The 22,444-nt window shown below is 24.5% G+C and overlaps 3 protein-coding genes across 3 annotated transcripts; all 3 read right to left on the bottom strand.

The window, feature by feature from the left end:
• Positions 1 to 530: 530 nt before the first annotated feature.
• Positions 531 to 2,986, bottom strand: LOC126902182 (uncharacterized). The gene is made up of 7 exons (XM_050679208.1): positions 2,917 to 2,986; positions 2,420 to 2,803; positions 2,291 to 2,356; positions 1,706 to 1,761; positions 1,278 to 1,548; positions 860 to 1,042; positions 531 to 803 (listed from the first exon to the last, which is right to left on the bottom strand). The coding sequence occupies exons 1-7, from the start codon at positions 2,984 to 2,986 to the stop codon at positions 661 to 663; spliced, it is 1,173 nt and encodes a 390-aa protein (XP_050535165.1). The 3' UTR covers positions 531 to 660.
• A 4,679-nt stretch (positions 2,987 to 7,665) lies between these two features.
• LOC126901117 (putative inorganic phosphate cotransporter) lies at positions 7,666 to 17,953 on the bottom strand. The gene is made up of 9 exons (XM_050677358.1): positions 17,647 to 17,953; positions 15,170 to 15,375; positions 10,530 to 10,766; positions 9,997 to 10,084; positions 9,212 to 9,435; positions 9,007 to 9,159; positions 8,329 to 8,461; positions 7,999 to 8,237; positions 7,666 to 7,933 (listed from the first exon to the last, which is right to left on the bottom strand). The coding sequence occupies exons 1-9, from the start codon at positions 17,660 to 17,662 to the stop codon at positions 7,754 to 7,756; spliced, it is 1,476 nt and encodes a 491-aa protein (XP_050533315.1). The 5' UTR covers positions 17,663 to 17,953; the 3' UTR covers positions 7,666 to 7,753.
• A 634-nt stretch (positions 17,954 to 18,587) lies between these two features.
• LOC126901312 (uncharacterized) lies at positions 18,588 to 22,444 on the bottom strand. Its single transcript, XM_050677706.1, has 2 exons — positions 20,733 to 22,444; positions 18,588 to 19,803 (listed from the first exon to the last, which is right to left on the bottom strand). The coding sequence occupies exons 1-2, from the start codon at positions 22,171 to 22,173 to the stop codon at positions 19,499 to 19,501; spliced, it is 1,746 nt and encodes a 581-aa protein (XP_050533663.1). The 5' UTR covers positions 22,174 to 22,444; the 3' UTR covers positions 18,588 to 19,498.

Genomic DNA, 22,444 nt, shown 5'->3' with positions numbered 1-22,444 from the left:
TTTAACTACTTTGTGCGTTCCATACATCAATATAATGCCAAGTTATCCACAGTGGTATTCGATTAGTTTATTTTTTAGTTAATAAACCATTATATATCTTAAATGAAATAATTTAGTTTTTGTGGTGTTCTTTTATTTTATATCATATTACCATGGTGTAAAATAATCAAATGCAACAACACTCTTAATTTAAGTAAAAGCTCAAAAGTATATTTTTTACGTTTAAAAACATATTTTACTTATAATTTCTTTAATTGAAATTGCACAGCATTAACTCTTTAATTCACTAAATAAAATACATTCTCGATTTCGTAAAAACTGCAATAATTTAATAAATATAGTAGAAACAATGTTTTCCTTTCATTATTATAATAATACTTTTAGCCCAAGTAAACTTTAAATACAAAGTTTTTCCATTAATCTATAGTACCTCTATTAATTTGTATTTTTCATGATCTCAAAACTAATTATTAAAGTAAAACAATCTGGTAAATAGAAAATCATTTTAATTATATAAATTTATCTTCAACAAACAAAGTAGCTAATATTATTTTTTAATTATATAATGAAAACAGTAAATAATTTCTTTAAACACAAGTTAAGTTAATTAATTGAATACTGGACAAAAAAAATATAAAGTATAAAGAAATATCAATAATTTTAACGATCACGTAATATGTCCATAATTGTTTTTGAAGATATTAAAAAGTTACGGTCGCCAAGTCTTAAATTTATTTTACATTTATATTCATTATTCTGTAGTTTACGCAGATTTTTTTGATGTGCGTTAAATAACTTGAAATCTAAATAAAAAAAATTGTTAAGTTTTCATCAAATAAACTAATTATTTCATAAGTACCTAATATGATGCATTTAACTGCCAATGGTGCGTGTTTCATATAAAAAATGTCTAATCTTCGCAGTTCAGAAGATGTTACAGACACCGACTCTCCCCAATCAATTAAATTAATAATATAAAAATTACTTCCCTCCACACTATTTTCAATATCAATACAAATTCCTCTATACCAACTACCATCACCTAAATGAAAATTCATATATTAATAAGAAAATAATGGAAATTCATTATTTTTTTTTTTGGTAAATAATATTCTTTTATTAAAGACGCTATTTGATTATTATGAGTTATGATGCACTCATATGAAAGAAAAAAGATACTAATAAATTATTTGAGTTGATTAATTAACTATCTATCATACATACGTATGAAGTTTACTTATCTTCATATTATTTTAATAATTAAAATTATTCATTACTATATTTAACAGCACAGAGTTCATCACGTTGCGGTTTATAATTGTGATCTTGTGTTTGTTTGTAATGTGAATTCATACTGCTTTCCATAAATCTTATGTTTTGTTCATTTTTTACTTTTGTCATGCAAATATAATCTGTTTGACAATACAACACTCTCATGTTATATACATAATTATTCCTTAATTGAATTTGAGGAATATTAAACAGGGTATAGATTTTTAGTCCATTGTCGACCTGAGTTCTGTTCTGCTTGTTCTCTACACCGTCATTCTATTAAATTGTTATTATTATTTATTAATTATTATGGCTTTATTTATCTAAGTCCTCTCTGAAAAAACTATGCTTGATAGTAAAAGTCAAACATAAATAACTAAAGTGTTCAGTATTAGATAAATAGAAAAAACTTGATTATATGATTTCTAATTACCGAATATGTTTTATTAACGCCCACTTCAGCATTTGACAAATCATTCGACACATCTTCTAAAATATAAATTTAAAAAAATATTTTACTTATAAAAATTTCTAATACTTTTTTTTTAAATTTAATATTAAAGTCTATTGTTTTTTTTTTTTTTATTCTCAATTATTGTTGCTAATATCCAATTTAAATTTTACAAATGTAATTTTTAAATTCATTTTAACTAATTATTTTAAACTATATAATAAAAATATTTATAAAGAACAAAGTCCTAGAAATTAAGCACGTATATTTAAATTTCTTCATGACTAAACATATAATGACTTTAAAGTAGTCAAAATTAAAGTAAAGTTAACGATTTTTTTTACAGTTAATATTACACAAATTAAAAACAACATAAAATTATGTATAAAAATTTAAAACAGAAATTCCTATTTTAAAAATTATGATTTATAGCAAGCTATATGAAAAAATAAATAATTGTGGTCACAACAAAAAAAGAAAAATGAAAAAATTGTTTTCTTAACATAAATTTTTAAATTACTAATTAAAAAATTAAAAAATGTTCATTCAATTTTAAAGTAATCATACCTTTTATAGATGTTTCTAAGGGCAACGAAGTACATGACTGCAAATCATGCTCTCTAAATTCATTAACTAATGTGATATTTTTATTAGAATCTTGTTCAAATTTACCTTCAGTGGTTAAATTAAACATACCTTTTAAAAGAGGCTCATTTTTAGTAGATAAAAGGCAACACTGAGAAACAGTGTGCATATAATTTATTAATTTTGAATTTGAATTATGAGGCTCGTCCAAAGATTTTGTATTTAAAATAAGATTTTCTATTGAGACGTCAGTTTGTGTTTCACAACTTAACGAATTAAACAACGACATTTCTGTTTGTGTCTCAGACACATTATACATAAGTTTATTATTTGTCTGAGTGAGTTTGTCAGAGGTTAATAGAGACGTCTGAACTGCTATATCTTCTACTTCCTTAATCCGTGACTCTAAAATATTTATTTCTGAAACGGATTTTATCGGAGCGACAATTTCTTCTGCCATTGTATTAGTTTGTGATCCACAATCTACTGAGATGACTAAATAAAATAAAAATCAATGATAACTTAAATCAAATTTAGAATAACACGTAAGAATTAATCATAAATAGAGGAAATAAATTTAGCAAACATTCTAATGTGCATAGAATTACCTTTGGATTTTTTTCTTAAGCCAAATTTCTTCTTGGCAATTCTCATTATTCGTCCAAAAATTTTAGCCATTTTGTACTAAAAATTATTGATTATTATTTTATTTAATTTGTAAATGATTTTTGTGTGAAAATCTACATATTTATAAATATATACATAGTTGCTATGTAAAAGTTTTTTAAACCAACTACAAGAAATTTTGCTACTATTCTGCCAAATTATTATTATTAATTTGTTTTATATTAAATTTGTTGTAACTTCTTTAAAAATTTATATATTGATATAATTTTTAATTGGTAGTATTAAAAATATTATGGAATTCATCTTTGCTGATTGATAAATTATGTGATTACACCTTAAATGTAAGAGGGATTTGATTTTTTTCAGAGTTTTTTATTGATATATAAGTTTAGAATTTTTTTGTACAGACATAAAGAATACACATCATAGTAAAACCAATTATCTTCGTATTGAAGTTAAAAATTATCCTTATGACTTAATTTCTACGTAGAAAAAATGTATAAAAATTGTGGCAAACGTTAATTTTTATTTTAACTTTGATACAAAGCTGTTTTAATGTGTACAGTAGTATATAATGATAAAAATTACTACCAATTATTATATAAATAATAAATATTTCATTAAATTTTACTCAATAAGGTTTTATTTATTTTAATTAGCTAAGAAAATGATTAAGTTTATCGTAATTATAATTTTTTCTCATTATTATTATTTTTTAAATTGGACCATTTCCCTTTATACAAGGGAGTTTCAAAACTTAAAAATAAATATAGAAAGTAGAACTTTTTCCACATAATTTTTGAAAATATTCCGGAAATACTGACACTATTATATATATATTAAACTAAAGATTATGCAATATAATATAATATAAAAAAAACTATTTCGAACTTTAAGTTGTCTTCAACTTAAAGTCATTTTCAATTCAGGTGAAAATGACTACCGTATTAAAAAATATGCTATTTTTGTGTTAAAATTCTTGGTTTTGTATTTTATTTTATTTTAAAGTATCTTACAAAGGCAGTATATTAATTTTTTAACTTTAATGTGTGTGTTACTTTTAATTTATAATATTCCAATTTTTTTGATAAAATATTGCTATATAAATAAATAATAAAGCTAAAAAAATTTTTTTTTTATTTTCACCTGAATTTAACAAAATAATTTTACAATTATAATCAAATTTTATAATAATCTTAATTGAGTAGATTTGTATAACTACTTTTTTATTGGTTTTTTAGTTAAAATTAATTAATATAAATTTATTAAGTTCTGAATAACTAAACTGTAGAATCTTTTAAACACCAAAAGAAATGATTTCTATTTAAGTGATTTATAACAATAAAAATATTGAGTTTTTCTGACGAATTTGCATTAAATAGTAAATATGAAATTTCCTGACTGCATTTAATCTTATGAATACTGTTTTTTTAATTATCATAAAATGTTCTATTTATTTATTTATTTATTTATTGATGTCAATTTCAAACTCGCAAATTGAGCTAAATATCATGGTAACAAATTCAACTTATTTTTATTATAAACTTTCACAAAAATCAACTTAAAAGAACCAAAAAATAGGTTAAAAATTATATTTTGCATTGATTATTTTTAACGTCTTAAAAATCAAAATCTTTTTATTATTTAATTATTTTTTTTATCGTTATGAATTATTTTAAAAGAAATATTAATAATTTCTATGTAACTCTTAGTGTTTAACTAGATGATACAATTGAAATATACAGAATTATTTTTCTTATAGTCATATTCTATATATTTTTACTAATTAGTATAATATAATATAATTAGTAATAATATCAATACTTATTGGTGATAGAAAAAATATAATTGCTGATTTGAAATTGGTATGAAAAATTGAATAATAAAAATATATTTTTGACTAACAACAATTTTTTGCTAACTATTTATTTATAATTAACAACAAATTATTATCTGAAATGTGTTATGTCAAGCTCTTTAATTTTTATACACGTTTTCTATAATAGTAATAACTACTTTATAATTTTTTATAAATTCTCCGAAAAAATACAATACTAAATTATTAAATATCAAACTCATACTAATTTATCTGTTATAATAAATATATTTATATATTATACATTTATAATATATAAATATATTCATATATTATACTTCTAAATCAAAAAAACTACTAATCAGGAATAATAAAGGAAATTAGAAATAATTTTTCTTTTGGTTTAATTCACAAATTTCTTAAAATTAAACACTATCTACAGATTTGCATTGAAGCGTTTTTATGATAATGATTTTAATCACTGTCTGTACTTGTACCAACCTTGCCACGTTCACACTGTGCAACCGTTTTTATTATTATTCGACTTATTTAGTAATCTGGCAAACTTCGGAATCATTAAAAATGTTGGTTTGTACATGATATTTTTGGAGTAATAAACAAAAATTGGGTCCTAAATACATTTCATATACCAATTTTAAAAAGGTTTTCAATCATATTAGTGGATGAAGTATTTTGTAATTTGCTGTTCTGGACGTCTAAAAAATATCAAGAAAACGTGTTGCTACGTTTTTATATATTTTCACGTAAACACAAAATATTTGATAAACTTTCTAGTTTTAACCATCAATTTCATTGGTTCAAATAGTTTCACAAAGTGCTTCCATAGTTGAATTGCAATGTTATAAAAATGTCATCCCCGGCACTACTATTTTGTGTTAAACCCAACGCTCCGTCCTAAAACCCTGACGTGTTAATAAAACTTAAAGATGCGTTTATGTAGTAACTAGACTCTTGGTTTTTGAGATTACAACTCACAGGGGGTTTTGGTATATGATATTGAATATTGGTCGGTAAAAGTTTAATATCTTTCGTGAAATTGACATATTACGTAAAATATTTGTAATTGTCAAAATTATATGAATTATATTTAGTTCTAATACATTAATCTTTTAATTTTATGAATGATTTTTTAAGTTATATATATTGTCATCTATGAAAAAGATCTTGACTCAATTTTTATTATTTTGTTTGTTTCGCAAGTTTCCATTCTTTCATTATTAGCAAAAATAATTGAATTAAAAAGTTGCACTTCCTCTTTTTTAAGATGTGTTGATGTGTATAGTAAGTTGGTAAGATATGTATAGTAAGCATAGTAAGTTTAGAATAATTATCGTGTATTTCTATTTATTTTGTTTTGTCTAGTGTATTATGCGATAAGAAAATTATCCAATAAGGCTGAAAGATAAGTTCTATAAGACTGTAGTGAAACCAGCTATAATGTATAGTTCAGTGTTAAGCGGTTAGAGAATAGAGCAAAGAATGAGTGTAGCAGAGATGAGAATGCTTAGATGGATGAGTGGAGTGACTAGAGAAGATAGGATAAGCATATATGATGGAGTATAGGTCAATCGTGGATAAGATGAGAGAAAATAGACTTAGATGGTTTGGTCATGTTATGAGGAGAGAGGAACCAAAAGCTGTGAGAACAGTTATAGAAATGAATATTCAAAGAATAATAGGTAGATCAAATAAGAGAAATGTTAGTGAATGCAATATGATGTGGAAGTTTATAATAAGGGTAGCCGACTCCAATTAGTTAGGATTAAGGCGAGGAAAAAGAAAAAAAGAAAAATCAGAAGTAAAAATAGACAAATAATATTTGAGATCATTATTAAAAAATATACAATAACTAAATATGGATCATAGGTTGTTTATAAAAATAATGAATAGCAGAGGCGACAAGTGACTCCCTAGGAGCACTCCGAACCCTACAGTTATTATTTGCGATTTAATCTTCTATATTTGAATTTATTGTGTTCTACTAATGAGATAATACGACAACTAAGGGTTCATTGGATCCCAAAACCACAGAATTTTAACTTTTTCACCAAAATTGAGTGATTGACACTATCAAATGCTTCTCTAAGATCAGTATAGCATCCGCTGTCTATACTGACGCATCACCCTATTTATAGATTAAACTTTTTTTTATTTATTTACGGCCGACTAATTGTTGGCAATATAACTCACACTACCACGTTAGAATCAGCTTGAAATTAATCAATAGCTGATTCCCAACATATTGCCCCCTCCCCGTTTGCTGGATCCCAGAATGAGAATCGTTTGGCAGAGATGACAAAGATTAAACCAGATCAGCATAAAATTTTAAAAAATTAGTAACAATTGACTAGTATAATCGAAATCCATGTTTAATAAATTAGTTATTTTAAATAGGCTTAATAAGAGGAAGACCACTTATATATATCTTATAACATTTTGATAAATAGTAATATAAAATTAAAAAAGTCTATGGTATGGGGGATACAGCTTCCATGATTTATATTATAAAGGTTTATATTCATTACCATGGCAAATTAATTTGACCGCCACTAAGATATGCATACAATATCTAAATTTATAATGTGTGCAATTTATATTTTAATGATGCATACCTTTAAAGAAAACATAAAATGACGAAACGTTGCAACTAAAATAATTCTTATTTCTACTTTATAATTATTGGTTAATATTTCAATTTAATGAAATAATTCACGAATTTAGATAATTATACAACATTTATAAATAAACCTTTCTTAGTTATTTTGATCTTATTTACCTTATATAATTTAATTATTACTTAAATCTTGTGATTTTTGTTGTTGATGATTAATGCGTTAGGTAGGTTTATTCAACGTTCATTTAGTGTATTTTTAAATACCATATAAATTAAGAGTTATAACATTTAAAACAATGTTATATTTTCAATGAAATAAATATAAAAAATAGTACACACAAAATTTAAAAACAAAGCTTTACTAAATTTATAATGGTTTAAGTATCGGTGTGAAATTTTTGAAATCATTTTCTTCGTCGTATTTTCGTTTTTTTGTTTCATTCCATGGTTGAACTTTAGCAGATCCTAATTCTATGAAAACTACATTTGTAATCACTAATATTGCAGCTGATAACCAGAAAACACTACGCCATTCTTCCAGTGAACTCTAAATGTAATTTTACAAGTTAATTGTTTGTAATTATAACACTATTTTTACATATTTTTACTAACATTAGGAACCATTAAACCAACAATGTAAGGAGCCATTGTACCAGATAAACATCCAATGGTGCCAACAATCGCTAATAAGGTACCAGCAAAATTTGGACTGAGATCTAAAGCGTTGACTTTTAAACTTGGCACGAAAGTTCCCATCAACCCCATACCTAGGGTAAAACTAAATACTGCCCACATTTTATCACATCCTGAGTATGATGCTAATACAATACCAACTGCTGGTCCTACACTAGCTGAAAATAGACAAACTCATTTTTTAATTCTTATAAATAATTTTCGTGTTTACGGTCATACTTTCTATTTTTATGGTTTTCTAATATTTACCTATGGTTACAAATATTTTTCGAATTAATGTTATTGAGTACCGTTTAGATGCTATAAGAGAATCAACCATAAATCCAGATCCAATAGCTACTAACCACATTAATATGTAAGGTAATCCTGATAGTAATCCATTCTATAAATGACTTAAAATTTTAATTTATGAAACAAATTAAAAATTATGTATCTTTTAACAATGGCGCAACTAGAAGCGGAACCTCCCCATCATTGAAATGTTTGAAATTTTAGTTATATAAGTTATTTCTTTAGTGATACAAACCAAAAAATTATTACTTAATATTCTATTTTTTACTCTTACAAATTTAACTAAAAAAATATAACGATAAAATAGTAATCTCCGCTTCCCAAATATTTATGGTTGCACCACTCAAGGTATGGTATTCAAATTTATAATTAAAACGTGGAATTATATGCATTTAAAAATTTGGTTTAAGTTACTATGAAGTATGTGTGACTTTGTCGTAGCACTATACAGTATCGATAACATATTTTTCGTATTATGGGAATTAACCCCTTAATCCCTCCAAAACTATAACATCAATAAAAACATATCAAGTTTTCAAGTAAATTAATTAAAAAATTATACCGACTAATTTTGTGTTTGAAATAACTTAATAAAATTTATTAATGTATTTCTATTTATAATAAATGTGTACATACTTGAGCTACTGAAAAACCTAAAACAGATTTCATGTACTTGGGTAAATCAGTAATCATTGCGAATAATCCCCAATCGTGTCCAATATGAATTATAATTAAACCCCAAACAGGTCTAGATTTGAATATTTCTTTCCAAGGAATCTCTAATTTTTCCTAAATCAAAATATTATTAATTAATGTATTTTTCTTTTTATATTTTACGTACCATATCTTCTGGATCATGAGTATGTATTGCTTCGCTAAGATAACGTTTTTCCTTTGACCCAATAAAGGGGTGATGATTCGGATGATTGTAGGCTATTAATAGCCAAAACATAAGCCAAAAAAATCCAAGGGATCCAAATATGTAGAATACACTAGTCCAAGTATCGAAGTAACGCATTAAAAACCCACCCATTTGCATGGATAATACGTTACCTACTTGAGCACCTAAGTATAATTAAAATGTGTTTATCATTAAAATAAAATTTATTTAGATTAAAAAAAATGTAGTATTGTAAACAAGAGGTGGAATTGATAGCTTTATATAAATCTAAATCTAAATAAGGATTTATAAATCATTACAAAAAAATACATTGTTTTATATTTCAATGTTGTAATGTAAGTACTTAAAATAATCATATCGTATAGGTTTGGTATAAACCAAAATAAATTATTTTTTATTATTTTACCTAGGACTTTCAAATATTCTTTGTAAAAAAAAAAAGTAATTCTTATAGGAAGTGTGCTAAAAAATATTAATTTCGAACAATTATATTACACTTAGAAAACGAATAAAATTAGTGATGACATAGATTGTGTGAGGTAAAATAATTAAGGACCTCTTTATATAAAGTGTTCAGTTAGCAAGAAAACGGGATTCTATAGTTTGTAATAATTGACTTCCTTATTTACTGAAAATCCTATTTATTTATATTGCCCAATACAAAATTCATCATAGTCACTAAATTTAAATATTATTTAACTCGAGAAAATATTAGAAATGCATACCTGCAAATACCAATGAGCCCAAACGTCCACGTTCTTCAATGGGTACCCAAGAGGCTAAAAGTCTGTTTAACGATGGATACAACGGTCCCTAAATAAATTAGAAAAACAAATTCATCCAAAATTTGAATCGTTATGTTAAATAAATAAGTAATGTTTAAGCTTTCCAAAAATGTTCTTTTTTTTTTAATTAAATGATTAATTTTTTTACCAAATATGAAAACAAAAGTTTATTGTATTAATGTATTTACCAAAACGTTTTACATTATTCATATTTAAAATATTAATTGTTTTAGTATAATAATTAAAACATGAGCTTTAAAAAATGATAATATTAAATTTACTCCAATAAACATTTATATTTTTAACTTATACATAAACATAACTTATATATCTTATATACTTATACCAATTTTTTAAATGATTAAATAGATTTTTCTTTTTAATATGCGTATATTAATATTATACTGTTTATAATTTAAAATAAGAGTTTATAAATAATCATGATACATTTCATACCACTAATTACTTCATACCTGAGCAAGCCCAATCAACAAGCGTAGGACCACTAAAGCGGTTGGGCCATATATTCTGGCTACATAAGGTGTTAACAAACTGCCTAAGCTACTGAACATTACACCCAATGCAACAGTGATTTTTCCTCCATATTTGTCCGCCCACATACCACCTGGTATTTGTGTAATAACATAACCCCAGAAAAAAGAAGCCAATATTAATCCTTGGGTTTTCTCATCCCAATCAAACTCTAAATCCTGCAAAAAAGAAAAGTATTTCTATTAATTGATTACTACATGAAATTTGTATCCTTAAAAATAATTTAAATGTATCCATTACTTGAATAAATTTAGGGTATAATATAGTATACCAATCTGGTTTCAATGGGATAAAATAATGTCAAATAATTGGGTCACACGAAATTAAAACAACAATTATTAACAATACGGGTGTTTAGATCACATAATGACCGAATATATTTCAAATGGCTTACTATGAGTCCTATACTTTAATATACATGTATAGTTCAATTTATGTATAATCTAATCTGCCACTGACAATAATTAACAGCAGGTTGATTTAAATATACAAATGGATTATAGCGCTTTTTCAAGTAATTTAAAAAGTCTTATATTACTCTAAATTATTAATAAACTTAATGTAGAAACAATTTCTGACACACAAAATTTTACTTTTTAACATAATTTATAAAAATGTTCCGAAAATACTCCGAGCTTCAATCATATATTAAAATAAAGCTTATTTTAAATACTAGAAGTTAAAAAAAAACTAATTTTCTTTATGCAAATGGCTGCAGCAGTTAAAAAAATATGCTACTTTTGTGTTTAATCTTTTGTTTATTAAAATACCTTACAAGGGTTTTTCATAGTAATGAGTCCACCAATTTTTATAAAATTTACATGAATCCAAATCACATTAAGTTTAAACTTATTTTGATTATTTTGACTACTCAAAGTTAAGAAAAAAAGCTACTTTGAATTTTTAACTTCAATGAATATCAAGGAAACCACCACTGTAGTCTCCTTTTATAAAAAGAAATCTTATTCATATTAAAATATTTTACTATAAGGTTTTATTTTGTGTCTGCCATTCTTTTTCTTAACCCACACTTGACCAAGTTTTTTTAACAAACCGTCAAATGATCAAAGCTTGTGTCTAGTATTACCCTCCTTAGTTTTGGAATAATCCACTAATTTCTTAAAATTAAACACTATCTATAGATTTGCATGAAGGCGTTTCTTATGATGGTTATTTTAATCATTGTCAGATATCATCTATATTTGTGCTAATTATGCCACTTTATTTTTAAAATTTGACAAAAAATTAATAGTTAATTGTCAGAGGATATTCGAATTTGATTAGTTTAAATAGTTTATCAGTTTCATAAACTATCAGTATTGATAATATCATAGTTAGAAAATACCATCATAAAACTAGTTACGTTGAACAAAGAATCATTGAAACTAAACTTCAGTTTTTACGCTTATAATGATAAAACTAAAGTAATTACCTAAAACATTTAATTTTACTCATTATTTAAATGCGTGTGACCAAAATGGAAATAATGACTTATATTATTTCTTGTATTAAAAACAACAACATAGCATACTTTGGGAACTCTTATGATTTACAGCTTAATATTTGTTGAAATTAGTATATATATAATGAGATTTAGAAATGAATTTCGCTTACAACTTGCATTCTACTGAATACTCAATTGTATACACAAATTTAAGAACAATGAGCCTTAAATTACTAATTTTAAACTAATGAAGAAAATCTAGTAGATAATATTCAAAGACTATTCAAATTTATTTATTTACTATTTAGAAAATTTTTGTTGAAGTTATATTGATTCCTAGTACTAATTTAATCAGTCAATACAAATAAAGCGCATCATAAAAAATATTAATTATATAATTTACAAAATGTAACTTTCCTTGTTGCTTTTATAATTTTACTTTTAGTTTTTCTTCAATCGCTTTTGTTTTATAAGTATAAGTTATCTTATAAACATCGAATAACTTAATATTAATTGGTAATTTTGCAAAATAGAAATAGTTTAATAATTATTAACGATTATAGTATTTATTTTACGAAAAAAATACCAAATATAAAAATGTATTGATTAGCAAATATGTTATAAGGTAGTTAAAGAATAGCAACTTCAAAAAAAAAACCTATCAGTGAAAGCATACATAAATTATCGAATTTCTGTATAACTTTGATTATTTAATTAAAAAAAAAAAATGATTAATCAACACAATTTAAAATACATTAAATAATTTTTATGTATAATAAGTTAAAATGTATTTATATTTCTTAAATATTATAGATCATTTAACACTCAACTTAACTAGTTATAAAATAAGTGTATTGACTTTCAAATCTATTAATTCTTTAAAGTTATAGTCCTAGAACCTGTTCACAATTACTTAAAAATTATCAATATAATATACATAGTAAGATTGTTATATTATAAAACACGTAAGGGAACAATTTAACTTTTAATTTGGTAGTATTATCCGGTATTATTTTCTAGTTTTAATTCGGTAAATGAAATTTTTAAATAATTAAAAAATTACTAGATTTCTTATAAATTGTGATTTGTTTAATTTTCATTAATCATTTAATAATTGAGTAATTGTTACTCAGAAAATATTATTATACTTTGGCTTTGTGCGTAAACACATTAACGATAATTTTTTGTTTTATAAATACATTACGTATTTGTAATCACTACCAATCTGTACTGACTAATTTTGCACGCTTATGTCTTAGAGTTATCGTCTTAACTACGCCTAGCATAGTTAAAGAATCACCCTGTATAGTTCTTAGAATTTTTTTTATGATTTATATACTTAATGATGGCAATATGTAATTTTGGACCTATAATTTTATAGAATAGATTTTTGAAATTGATGTTTTTATTTTATAAGAAAAGTTGAAGGTTAAATTATTTAAGGTTAAGGTAAACATTATGATGTGACCCTCATTGCGAACATTCAACATTTGTATATACTCGTCTTAATCAGTCTATTGGCGAAAATTGGGTACAGGCGGATGTAAGGACAGAGATTAGCTTATGCTTTGCAACAAAAATTCTGTATTTAGTTAATAAACTATAAATAATTTAATTTTTATCTTTACCATTCATTATGAATTTATAGTTTTAAACAGTAATTGTAAACATTAAATAGTAACTATCGAACTATTCGATAGTCATTCAAAAACTATTCTATAGTTTTATAAATATTTGATAATTAATGCTAAAAATAAACTATTCAGTTGCATAAAAATAATTCTAATGGTTTATCGATAGTTTAAAATAATCGAAAATGCCTATCACTAGTTTTCAACTATAATAATAATTCACTTCCATAAATCGACTAACCTGATTAAATGTCCTGAATACAAAAAAACAGTGAATATTACAATATACCGCACTTAGATCTTTGTAAATTGATTAATACTATAACTCTTATAGAACTGTAAGAACACAATACATTTTTATAATGTACAATTATTACACACAGTTACTATTTCCAAACATTTATAGTAAGAAAATTGTTTTATGCCTTTTCATTGTTGTTGGTATTCATAGAAGAGATAGATTTGGTCAAATCTATCAGAAGCGGAAGACATTGAGATTAACTGCAATTAAATTATACAATCTAAATGGATGATAAAAAAAGGTGAGCTATTCTCATTCCACAACCATCAATAAACCCGTTTAATAATTTTATTTTATAATTCAATAACATAATAATGTCACGTATAAGCAGAGGCCAAACTGTTGATAAAAACGCTCTAAAAGAAAATAACAATTACATAAATTTTATTGTTAGGTACATATGTCCTTAAAATATTTAACATTGATTCTTATTGGATCAGATAAAAGCTCACATCATCTATTACTATGTACATCTATGTATATAATTTGTGGCTACAGCTAGCCCAATACTCAATCAGTTAGTAAAATAAAGGGCATAATTGTAAATTATTTTTGAATTTTAATAAACTAAAATTTATACATATATACGTACACATTTAAATCGTTAATAAGATTTTATATACTACAAAGAATTAAAACATTTTATGTATACTGATGAAAATATTTCTTAATTAAAATGTCAGTATTTTATATAAAATTAATCTATTAACATTAATTTAGCCCAAATATAAAATGTGTGATTCATATCTATAGCTAGTATATCACTAACATACTTTTTTTAAAGAGAATGTTATTATATATGTTAATTTACAGAATATACTATGTATATATAGAATACTTTTTTTAGTCGAAGGGACTACTTGAAAAATTTGACGAACAATTATACTGTTATAATTTTATATAAATCCCTCTAAAATCTGTTTTAAGTCCATGTCTCACACAAACACTTTGATATTAAAATATTTTTATCAAAACACGTTCAATAAATGTTTTTAAAATACTTTATTATTTAAAAAATAAATGAATAATGTAAACGCGTTATAAAAAAGTAAAAATTTTCAGTTATGCGTTTCTCCCATACATTACTAATCAAACCTGTAAATGTATTCTATAATAATTTTGTACACCCACAGAAATGATTAATTTTTAACAATAAAATGTATTTATTTTTAATGTGATAAATACCTTTTCAATTGAAACAGACAAGTTGCCACTTTTTTGTATTTCTGACTTGCATATTTGGGAACTGTTTTTCAGTGAGTGTTGATGATGTCCATCAGCCATCTCCGTAATAGCTAAACTTAGACAAAACCGCTGTACATAGCTGATCGCCAATGCTACAAAACCTAGTATACTTATCAAATACCTCTGCTGCCAAAAGCTACATTTTTCTTAGAAAAAAAAAAATATTGATTATTTTTTTAGTACAATAAATTTAAAAAAATTCTATTTATAATGTGCTCTAGTTTTTAGTCATTATTTTTTACTACTAACATTCGAATGAATTTTTATCAGGATTTTATTTCAGTAATAATCATTACACCCCTTGTTTAGTTGAAATACTACTGTGGAATAACGAAAATATAAAATATATTTTCTTATAATTAGTACAATTCTTATTGTAAATCTAATCCAACATTTCTATTGAAATTCAACTTTTTCTAAACCTTATACAGCTCATCTTTTCTCGGATATAAAATACATAATGCCTTCAATAATTTTTGAAATCTGTATTATAATAAAAAATAGCGTCTCGTATATTTTTGATTGTTTTAGTTTTCTAAGATACTCACACTTAGTAAACGTAAATGTTGAGAGCTGAGATGACCCTTGATGTCCATATTAGCCCTCAGTCATATAAAAATTAACTTAGATAATAATATTTTAAATAACACAAGGAAAAAGACAGTTGTAATTTACCTGAAATACTACATTGGAAGTATTTGAATATATGTCATAATTATGACACATATTCAGTTGATTTCAGAAGGTTATCAAGAAATATTTATAATTTTCAGATGGTAAAAAAAAATATTTTTTTTTTCGACAAATTAGTGTGGTACAAAAATGTTAAAAATACCTGGACCTTATGTTATTTACCTATTACTCTAAAGATAGTAGTTTCTTAGGTACCTGAAAAAAGCCTAGAAAATAATGGTATGAATGGTGTTGACCCGGAGAAATGTAGTTAATACGTATTATAAATATTTTGCATTGTTATCACCACAAATATATATTTGTATATATGTCAATTATTATTATTTCTTTTTATATAGTTTACATGATTTCTATTTAGATATAGAAAATACAATTGACAAAAGTAAATAAAGGTTTTAAAATCTATCAAACATATTTTTTAGTTGTAATAAAAGTATCTAAATCGACTTCGGTAGAAATCGATAAATTATCTGCCTTAAGGCGGATTACGTTATCGTAAAAGTAATAAAATATATTTGCATTTATCTCTAAATAATAATAATATGCAATTTTACAATTAATTACACGAATTGAATGGTATTACTTCATGGTCAATATTGTTATTGTACAATTATTGACTTATTTGTAATAAAGCAATGTTAAGTTTATTATTTTCAGAATGATATTTAAAAATCAAATTTTTAATGTTCAAATGCTTATTTTTCATAGCGTTATCGAAAACGATGAATCCTCTAAGTGAAGTACGAATAAACATTACAATGTTCCCTACTATGTTAGTGTTCATATTTTTTTAATTATCGTACTATTATAGTCATTCTGCCATCAAATTATAACAAAATTAATGAATTATCTTTGGAATAAAATAAACAAAAAAAGTGTCTTTTTCTCTAGTATAAATTTATTTTTACTGCATTTCTTAGATTTAAATTGGCTTATAATAATAAATGGGCTATCTCAGTGTATGGTTCAATCAGCTAGAGTACCAATTTATCGGCCCCAGATTCACTAAAAATTAGATTGGGACAAATAACCAAGTTGCCCAAAACTAACAGCCCTGGTGCGTCCTCGTATAGTAAAAATTACATGACAATCGGACAGATTGGTTTGAAAATATAATAAAAAAAACATTGCAAATTTCTATAATTTTTCACAGTATCTTAGTTAATATTATTTCGATAATTTTAGCAGTTTAAACTTCTTATATTTTACTATGATTTTACTGAAGTTTTAGTATGTCCGATAGAATTTATAATAACTATTTCTCGAATACTTATTATATTAGTTCCTTGAAACTTCACTTATTATGTATACATAGGTATACACAATATAAATACTGAAAAATTTAGAATTTTATACAAAATTAAAATACACGAACTCTAATATTTTAGCAAAAAACCACTATGTAACAAATATTGACAAATAACAAACAATTTATAATAACCAATAACATAATGGATGCACAATTAATATAATGATAACTAAATCTACCAAAGAGAAAAATAAAATTTTGGTTTAATGATCAGTTATACTTTAAGTCCACACTGATTATTGTATTTAATTTTCATATCTATGTATGTCAAACGACTTAAATATTGAAAAATTTTCGATTAGTTTTGATACAAAGGTTAAAATAATATAGACAAGTTAAATATTACAGCAGTGTTACTATTTCGATATAAACATATTAAACTTAAATACTTCATAAACTTATTAGAAAAATTTACCTTTGTTCGAGGGCATTCTCGAGTGTTCTAGTAGACCTGAACAAAAAGCGAATTTTTGAAAACGGTTTCAACGAATTTTTGCATATGTAAAATTCACATAAATAAAATAAAATAAATCTCCTTTGCAATATAATAATATCAATATTCTGTATGAAAGAAAATAAATTTGTTTATATTCAGTGGATGCAACAGGTATCTAACGTCTATTACTGTCGGTAGAGAATAAAATTGTAACATCGGTCGCGAAAACAGTAGAGGCACACGACCGAACTAATATGTGCATGGCAGTTACCAATCGTACACAGTCGGATTACAGTAGAGTACACATGCACTGTATACCACAAAGATCTTCACTGTTGATCCGACTGATCGATTCTTTATTAATCACACCCATAAAAATGTATTTTATGACACTACTACAATAAAAATTGCTTGTGTATCTAATTGTAGAACTTCGAATAAAAGTTTTCATATTAAATTTGAAAATGTTAAATATAATATTACAACATAATTGATGAATAGTATAACCTATAATTTTTTTTTTCAACTCAGTTATTTGTACGATGAATGGAGATTTTAGTTAACTAAAAGTAATTCTAGATTGTCATTTTCAAAAACAAAGTATTTTACTAGGTCACGTTAAAAACCTTTGGATTATGTTTAGATTAAATCACAAAGTATTAATAGGTATAGGAGAAGGATATTAAATCTATTAAATGGTCATAGAATAATGAAGTAAACACCTTCTGGATATACAACCCGACGATACCTTTCAGGAAAACTTAAAAATTTATAAAATTATTATTAAGAGGAGGTAATTGGAAAAACAAATAAAATTTTTATTGAAGAAAATCCTTATTTACGAACAACTATCATAATCTAATGACATAAGTCGTAACGAAATTTCTCTATCTTTATTAGAAGTATATTAAAAATTGATATTAAAATTATTAATAGTGTATATGAATTTTTCATATTGTCTTAAATAAATAATTCAGCATATAACTAATATATTTAATATTAAAAAACATAACTTGTGTATTAGACTGACCAAAAAAAAATGTTTGTTTTTCTAAAAATTCAATTGTACACACCAAAACAAGGTGATAACCGTCCAAATTCGATCTTTTTTTTATCAATGCTAAAAGATAACTAAAGTACGCTTTTCTCCCCATTTGAATAACATGTGAAAGTGGGATTTTTGTACAAAATGTTCGATTTTTTCGTAAAAGTTTTTTTTTTTCAATATTTTTGCAATAAAATACACACCTGAAACATTTAATTACATTGATATTTATCTATTTTTCGGCTTGTTACAATATTACTATAAAAAAAATGCTAAAATGTATAAAATCGAAACTGGTGAACTAAAACCTAAATATTTTAGGAATTTGGTTCCAAAAAAATGTCAGCTTTTCGAATTTGCATATATATATATATATTGGAAAATTTACGGTTTTATACAAAATTCCAATTTTCCATATTATTTAAATAAAAAAAAAAATTCACTTTAGTGACCACTTAACATTGATAAAAAAAACTTAAATTTGAACGATTATATTCTTTTGGAGTACACAATTAATTATTGGTAAACAAAAAAAATTTTTTTTTTGTTAGCTTTATGTGTATTTTATTAGACAAATTAATGAAAATTAAAATCGTTATAATATATGTAATGGTTACAAACGTAAAAAGTAAAAATATTAAGAGTTATTGGTATTAAGTTCTTGTCTAAAAATTCTGTATTAATGTTTCAGAGAAATTATGTAATGATATAAAAGTCCACACTTTAATTAACTGTTATGATTAAATGATTTTCAAAACTAATAATATTAAAATTTAAAATTTAAACTCAAATAGCGAGAAAATAGTCAATCAAATATTTAGGCAAACTAATTAGATGATTAGGCAAATTATTTTTAATACTAGTCGTATTATTTTCATTTTCCTTGGCAGTTATATTTTTGGAATCATTACTCTCTTCACTTTTATATTTTAAACCATATTCTAAATCGTGATAGATGTCACTCTCATTACTGAAGACATCAAGAGCATCCACACCAACTAATTTGTTATGGTATAAGTTTTCATTTCCAACGCGATTTACATTATTCAATTTGTAAAGTGAGTTATACATATTTTCATCACACAAGTATTCTAAAAAATACAATTTAATAATTACTTGATAAGTTAATTAATAACTTTATACTTAAGCTTTTAATATGAAAGTTATTATTAGATTCGATGCTATTAGTTGTTATTATTTTTTTTGGGTATCCGTATATTAAATTGAAAAACTCCTACTAGACCGATTTTACTCAACAACATGTCAAAAGATTACAAATTGTATTTAGTTAAGACTTCAGGTGTTGCCATAAATTTAAAAAAAAATTCTCTCAATCCCAATATTGAAGGAAAATTTATCAAAAAAATTACAAATGTTATAAAACAGTCAATGTTGACAATTTTATATTCTATTTTGTATTAAAAAAATATATTTGAAAACTAAACAGATATTTACGAAATTTTGTCTATTTTTAAATATATAATCATTAATCAGGGAACTGAGGGGGTATAAAAATCATAACAAAATTTTTTTTTTTATTTATAATGTTCTAAAAAATTGACATTTTAAATCCTTCATCAAATTAAAACCATTAATTGTCTTTAAGATGGATATACAGGGTGTTCAGTAAGTCAGGAAACAGGTTTCTATTGTTCTCATTGTTACAAACAACGAGAACAATAGAAACCCGTTTCCTGACTTACTGAACACCCTGTATAATAACATCCCAAGTATATATTTTTAGAAGTCATTGAAAGCCTATAATTTTGGTAGAAATGGCCGATTTTGTAGTTTTTTGCTTTGTAATGGAATACTCTCTTCATTCTAAATTATATCAAATTAAAGCTTGTTTAATGTAACATTTAAATAAAAATGAAGAACGAACCAAAGTAACTTGTCCTTTATGAGTAAACAATATTTTAAGTGAGTAACTCTACTTTACTACATCTCTATTGTACTTAATTTTTAAAAATTAATAATTTATGAATAAAATTTAACGTGATACATGACATTAACATACCAATAATATTTTGATTTAATCCTTGATCAGTACTTTCTGGAGTTCCTGGTTTGAATACTATGGTGGCTTTTGTTACAATGCTATGAGAATTTTTATAATTTTCTAAATCTTTTAAGTACCATGTTACAAGCCCTACTTCTTGTACTATTGCGTTGTATATTTTTTTGAAATTCATTATAGTAATTTTTACATGATCGAGCTTTCCATATGAAAAATCCACAATATTATTTTGCACTGAATATAATAATTTTGTAATTTCAGACGGATATTGATTATCAAGTAGTTTGTTACTTTTTTTAAACTCATTAATCATTTCCTGCAATAGATCACAGATTTTTCTTAAAAATGTATATACATTTATTCCGTATAAATGTAAACGAATAAAATGTTCAAAACTATCTATGACCGTTTCACCTAAAGTAACCATTTTATTATAAGTTAATTGAGTTATATCTTTATTTCTGGTTATATTCCTAACAACTGTTGTGTAAATCTGAATTAGCCGCCCTATCGGATAAAATAATGCGACCATAATTGTTGTCTGGAATGCATGCACTTCTGAAATATTTAAATTATACTTCATAAATCGAAATAAATCTGATACTCTCAGAGGAGTTTTATCAGGACATCTTATTTTAAGAGGTACAAAACGAAGAACATCTAAACCATCTACAGGCCAACCGCTTTCTGTTTTTAAGTATTGCCTAGCTTGTGATCCATAAAATACGTTTAACTCGTTACCTTTATACTGGTGCGATAATAAATCATAAAACAACAAATTTTGCGGAAGATAATCAAAATAATTTTTTTTTTTGTACGCCAATCTCAATTGTTCAAATATATAATTTTTATCATGTTTTTCCTGTTCAATTCTTTTTATAATTCGGCCTGTTAGTTGAGCAGATATTTTTGGTAAGTGAGTTATATTATACTCTCTTTGATGGTAAAATTCAAGATAGTTAAAGAATTCATTATTGTAAATTGCTTTAGAACAGTTAAAATGTATTGAATGCTCCAATTGTCTAACCATTGCATGATGAAGATTCATAAATCCTTTTAATAAATTATGATAATTATCAACTGTATTTAATTTGCCATCATAATTTCTGGCAACCATTTCTACAGATCCTGAAACATTATTTAAGTATAAATTTACCGACATCAAATCGGATGTTTTTAAAATGTGTATATCAATGAGTTGCAATGTGTCAATCATAATTAAAACAATTTCACCATGAGTTTGAATTGCCTTTCCATAGATATTAAAATCTTCTCTGAAATTTGGTTTTGTATTGCTTAGTTGTCCAAGTTTAAGTAAGTAATGTTCATAATATCGAAAGTAATTTAACAAGTATTTAGAATAATGGCAATGAATGTCTTTACGATCAAAAGCCCATAGACAATTTGCAAACAGCAATATTATAAGTTTATACAAATACATTTTAATTTTTAATAACACTAACGTGGAGTTATACAAAAACTTACTACAATCTGATAGTTTTAATAAAAAGATATTTAAAAATATTTTCTGTTGCTTGTATATGAAATTAACTTGATAAATTTGTTTTTTTCAAGGTACAGGTGTACATTATACTGACTATGTTTTACATTTTATAATAGTGTATATTTATAATACATACTCCACCCGTGCTACATACCTATTCCATATATTAAAATTCATGTAAATCAATAAGTACTCGCCCTAAAATTAT

Source organism: Daktulosphaira vitifoliae, unplaced genomic scaffold, assembly GCF_025091365.1.
Source record: "Daktulosphaira vitifoliae isolate Bord-2020 unplaced genomic scaffold, ASM2509136v1 Scaffold_3, whole genome shotgun sequence".
Taxonomy (NCBI): Eukaryota; Metazoa; Arthropoda; class Insecta; order Hemiptera; family Phylloxeridae; genus Daktulosphaira; species Daktulosphaira vitifoliae.
The sequence above is the reverse complement of the archived record's forward strand: the minus strand, read 5'-3'. Positions and strand labels throughout refer to the sequence as shown.

Coding starts and splice junctions, on each gene's coding strand:
- LOC126902182 (XM_050679208.1), bottom strand. CDS start 2,986: ATGGCTAAAATTTTTGGACGAATAATGAGAATTGCCAAGAAGAAATTT. Junction 2,357..2,419: donor AAATGAGCCTCTTTTAAAAG/GTATGTTTAATT, acceptor ATATCACATTAG/TTAATGAATTTAGAGAGCAT. Junction 1,762..2,290: donor CTTAGAAACATCTATAAAAG/GTATGATTACTT, acceptor TTTATATTTTAG/AAGATGTGTCGAATGATTTG.
- LOC126901312 (XM_050677706.1), bottom strand. CDS start 22,173: ATGTATTTGTATAAACTTATAATATTGCTGTTTGCAAATTGTCTATGG. Junction 19,804..20,732: donor ATTAAATCAAAATATTATTG/GTATGTTAATGT, acceptor TGTATTTTTTAG/AATACTTGTGTGATGAAAAT.
- LOC126901117 (XM_050677358.1), bottom strand. Junction 10,085..10,529: donor TGTTGATTGGGCTTGCTCAG/GTATGAAGTAAT, acceptor TAATTTATTTAG/GGACCGTTGTATCCATCGTT. Junction 8,238..8,328: donor AAAAATATTTGTAACCATAG/GTAAATATTAGA, acceptor GTCTATTTTCAG/CTAGTGTAGGACCAGCAGTT.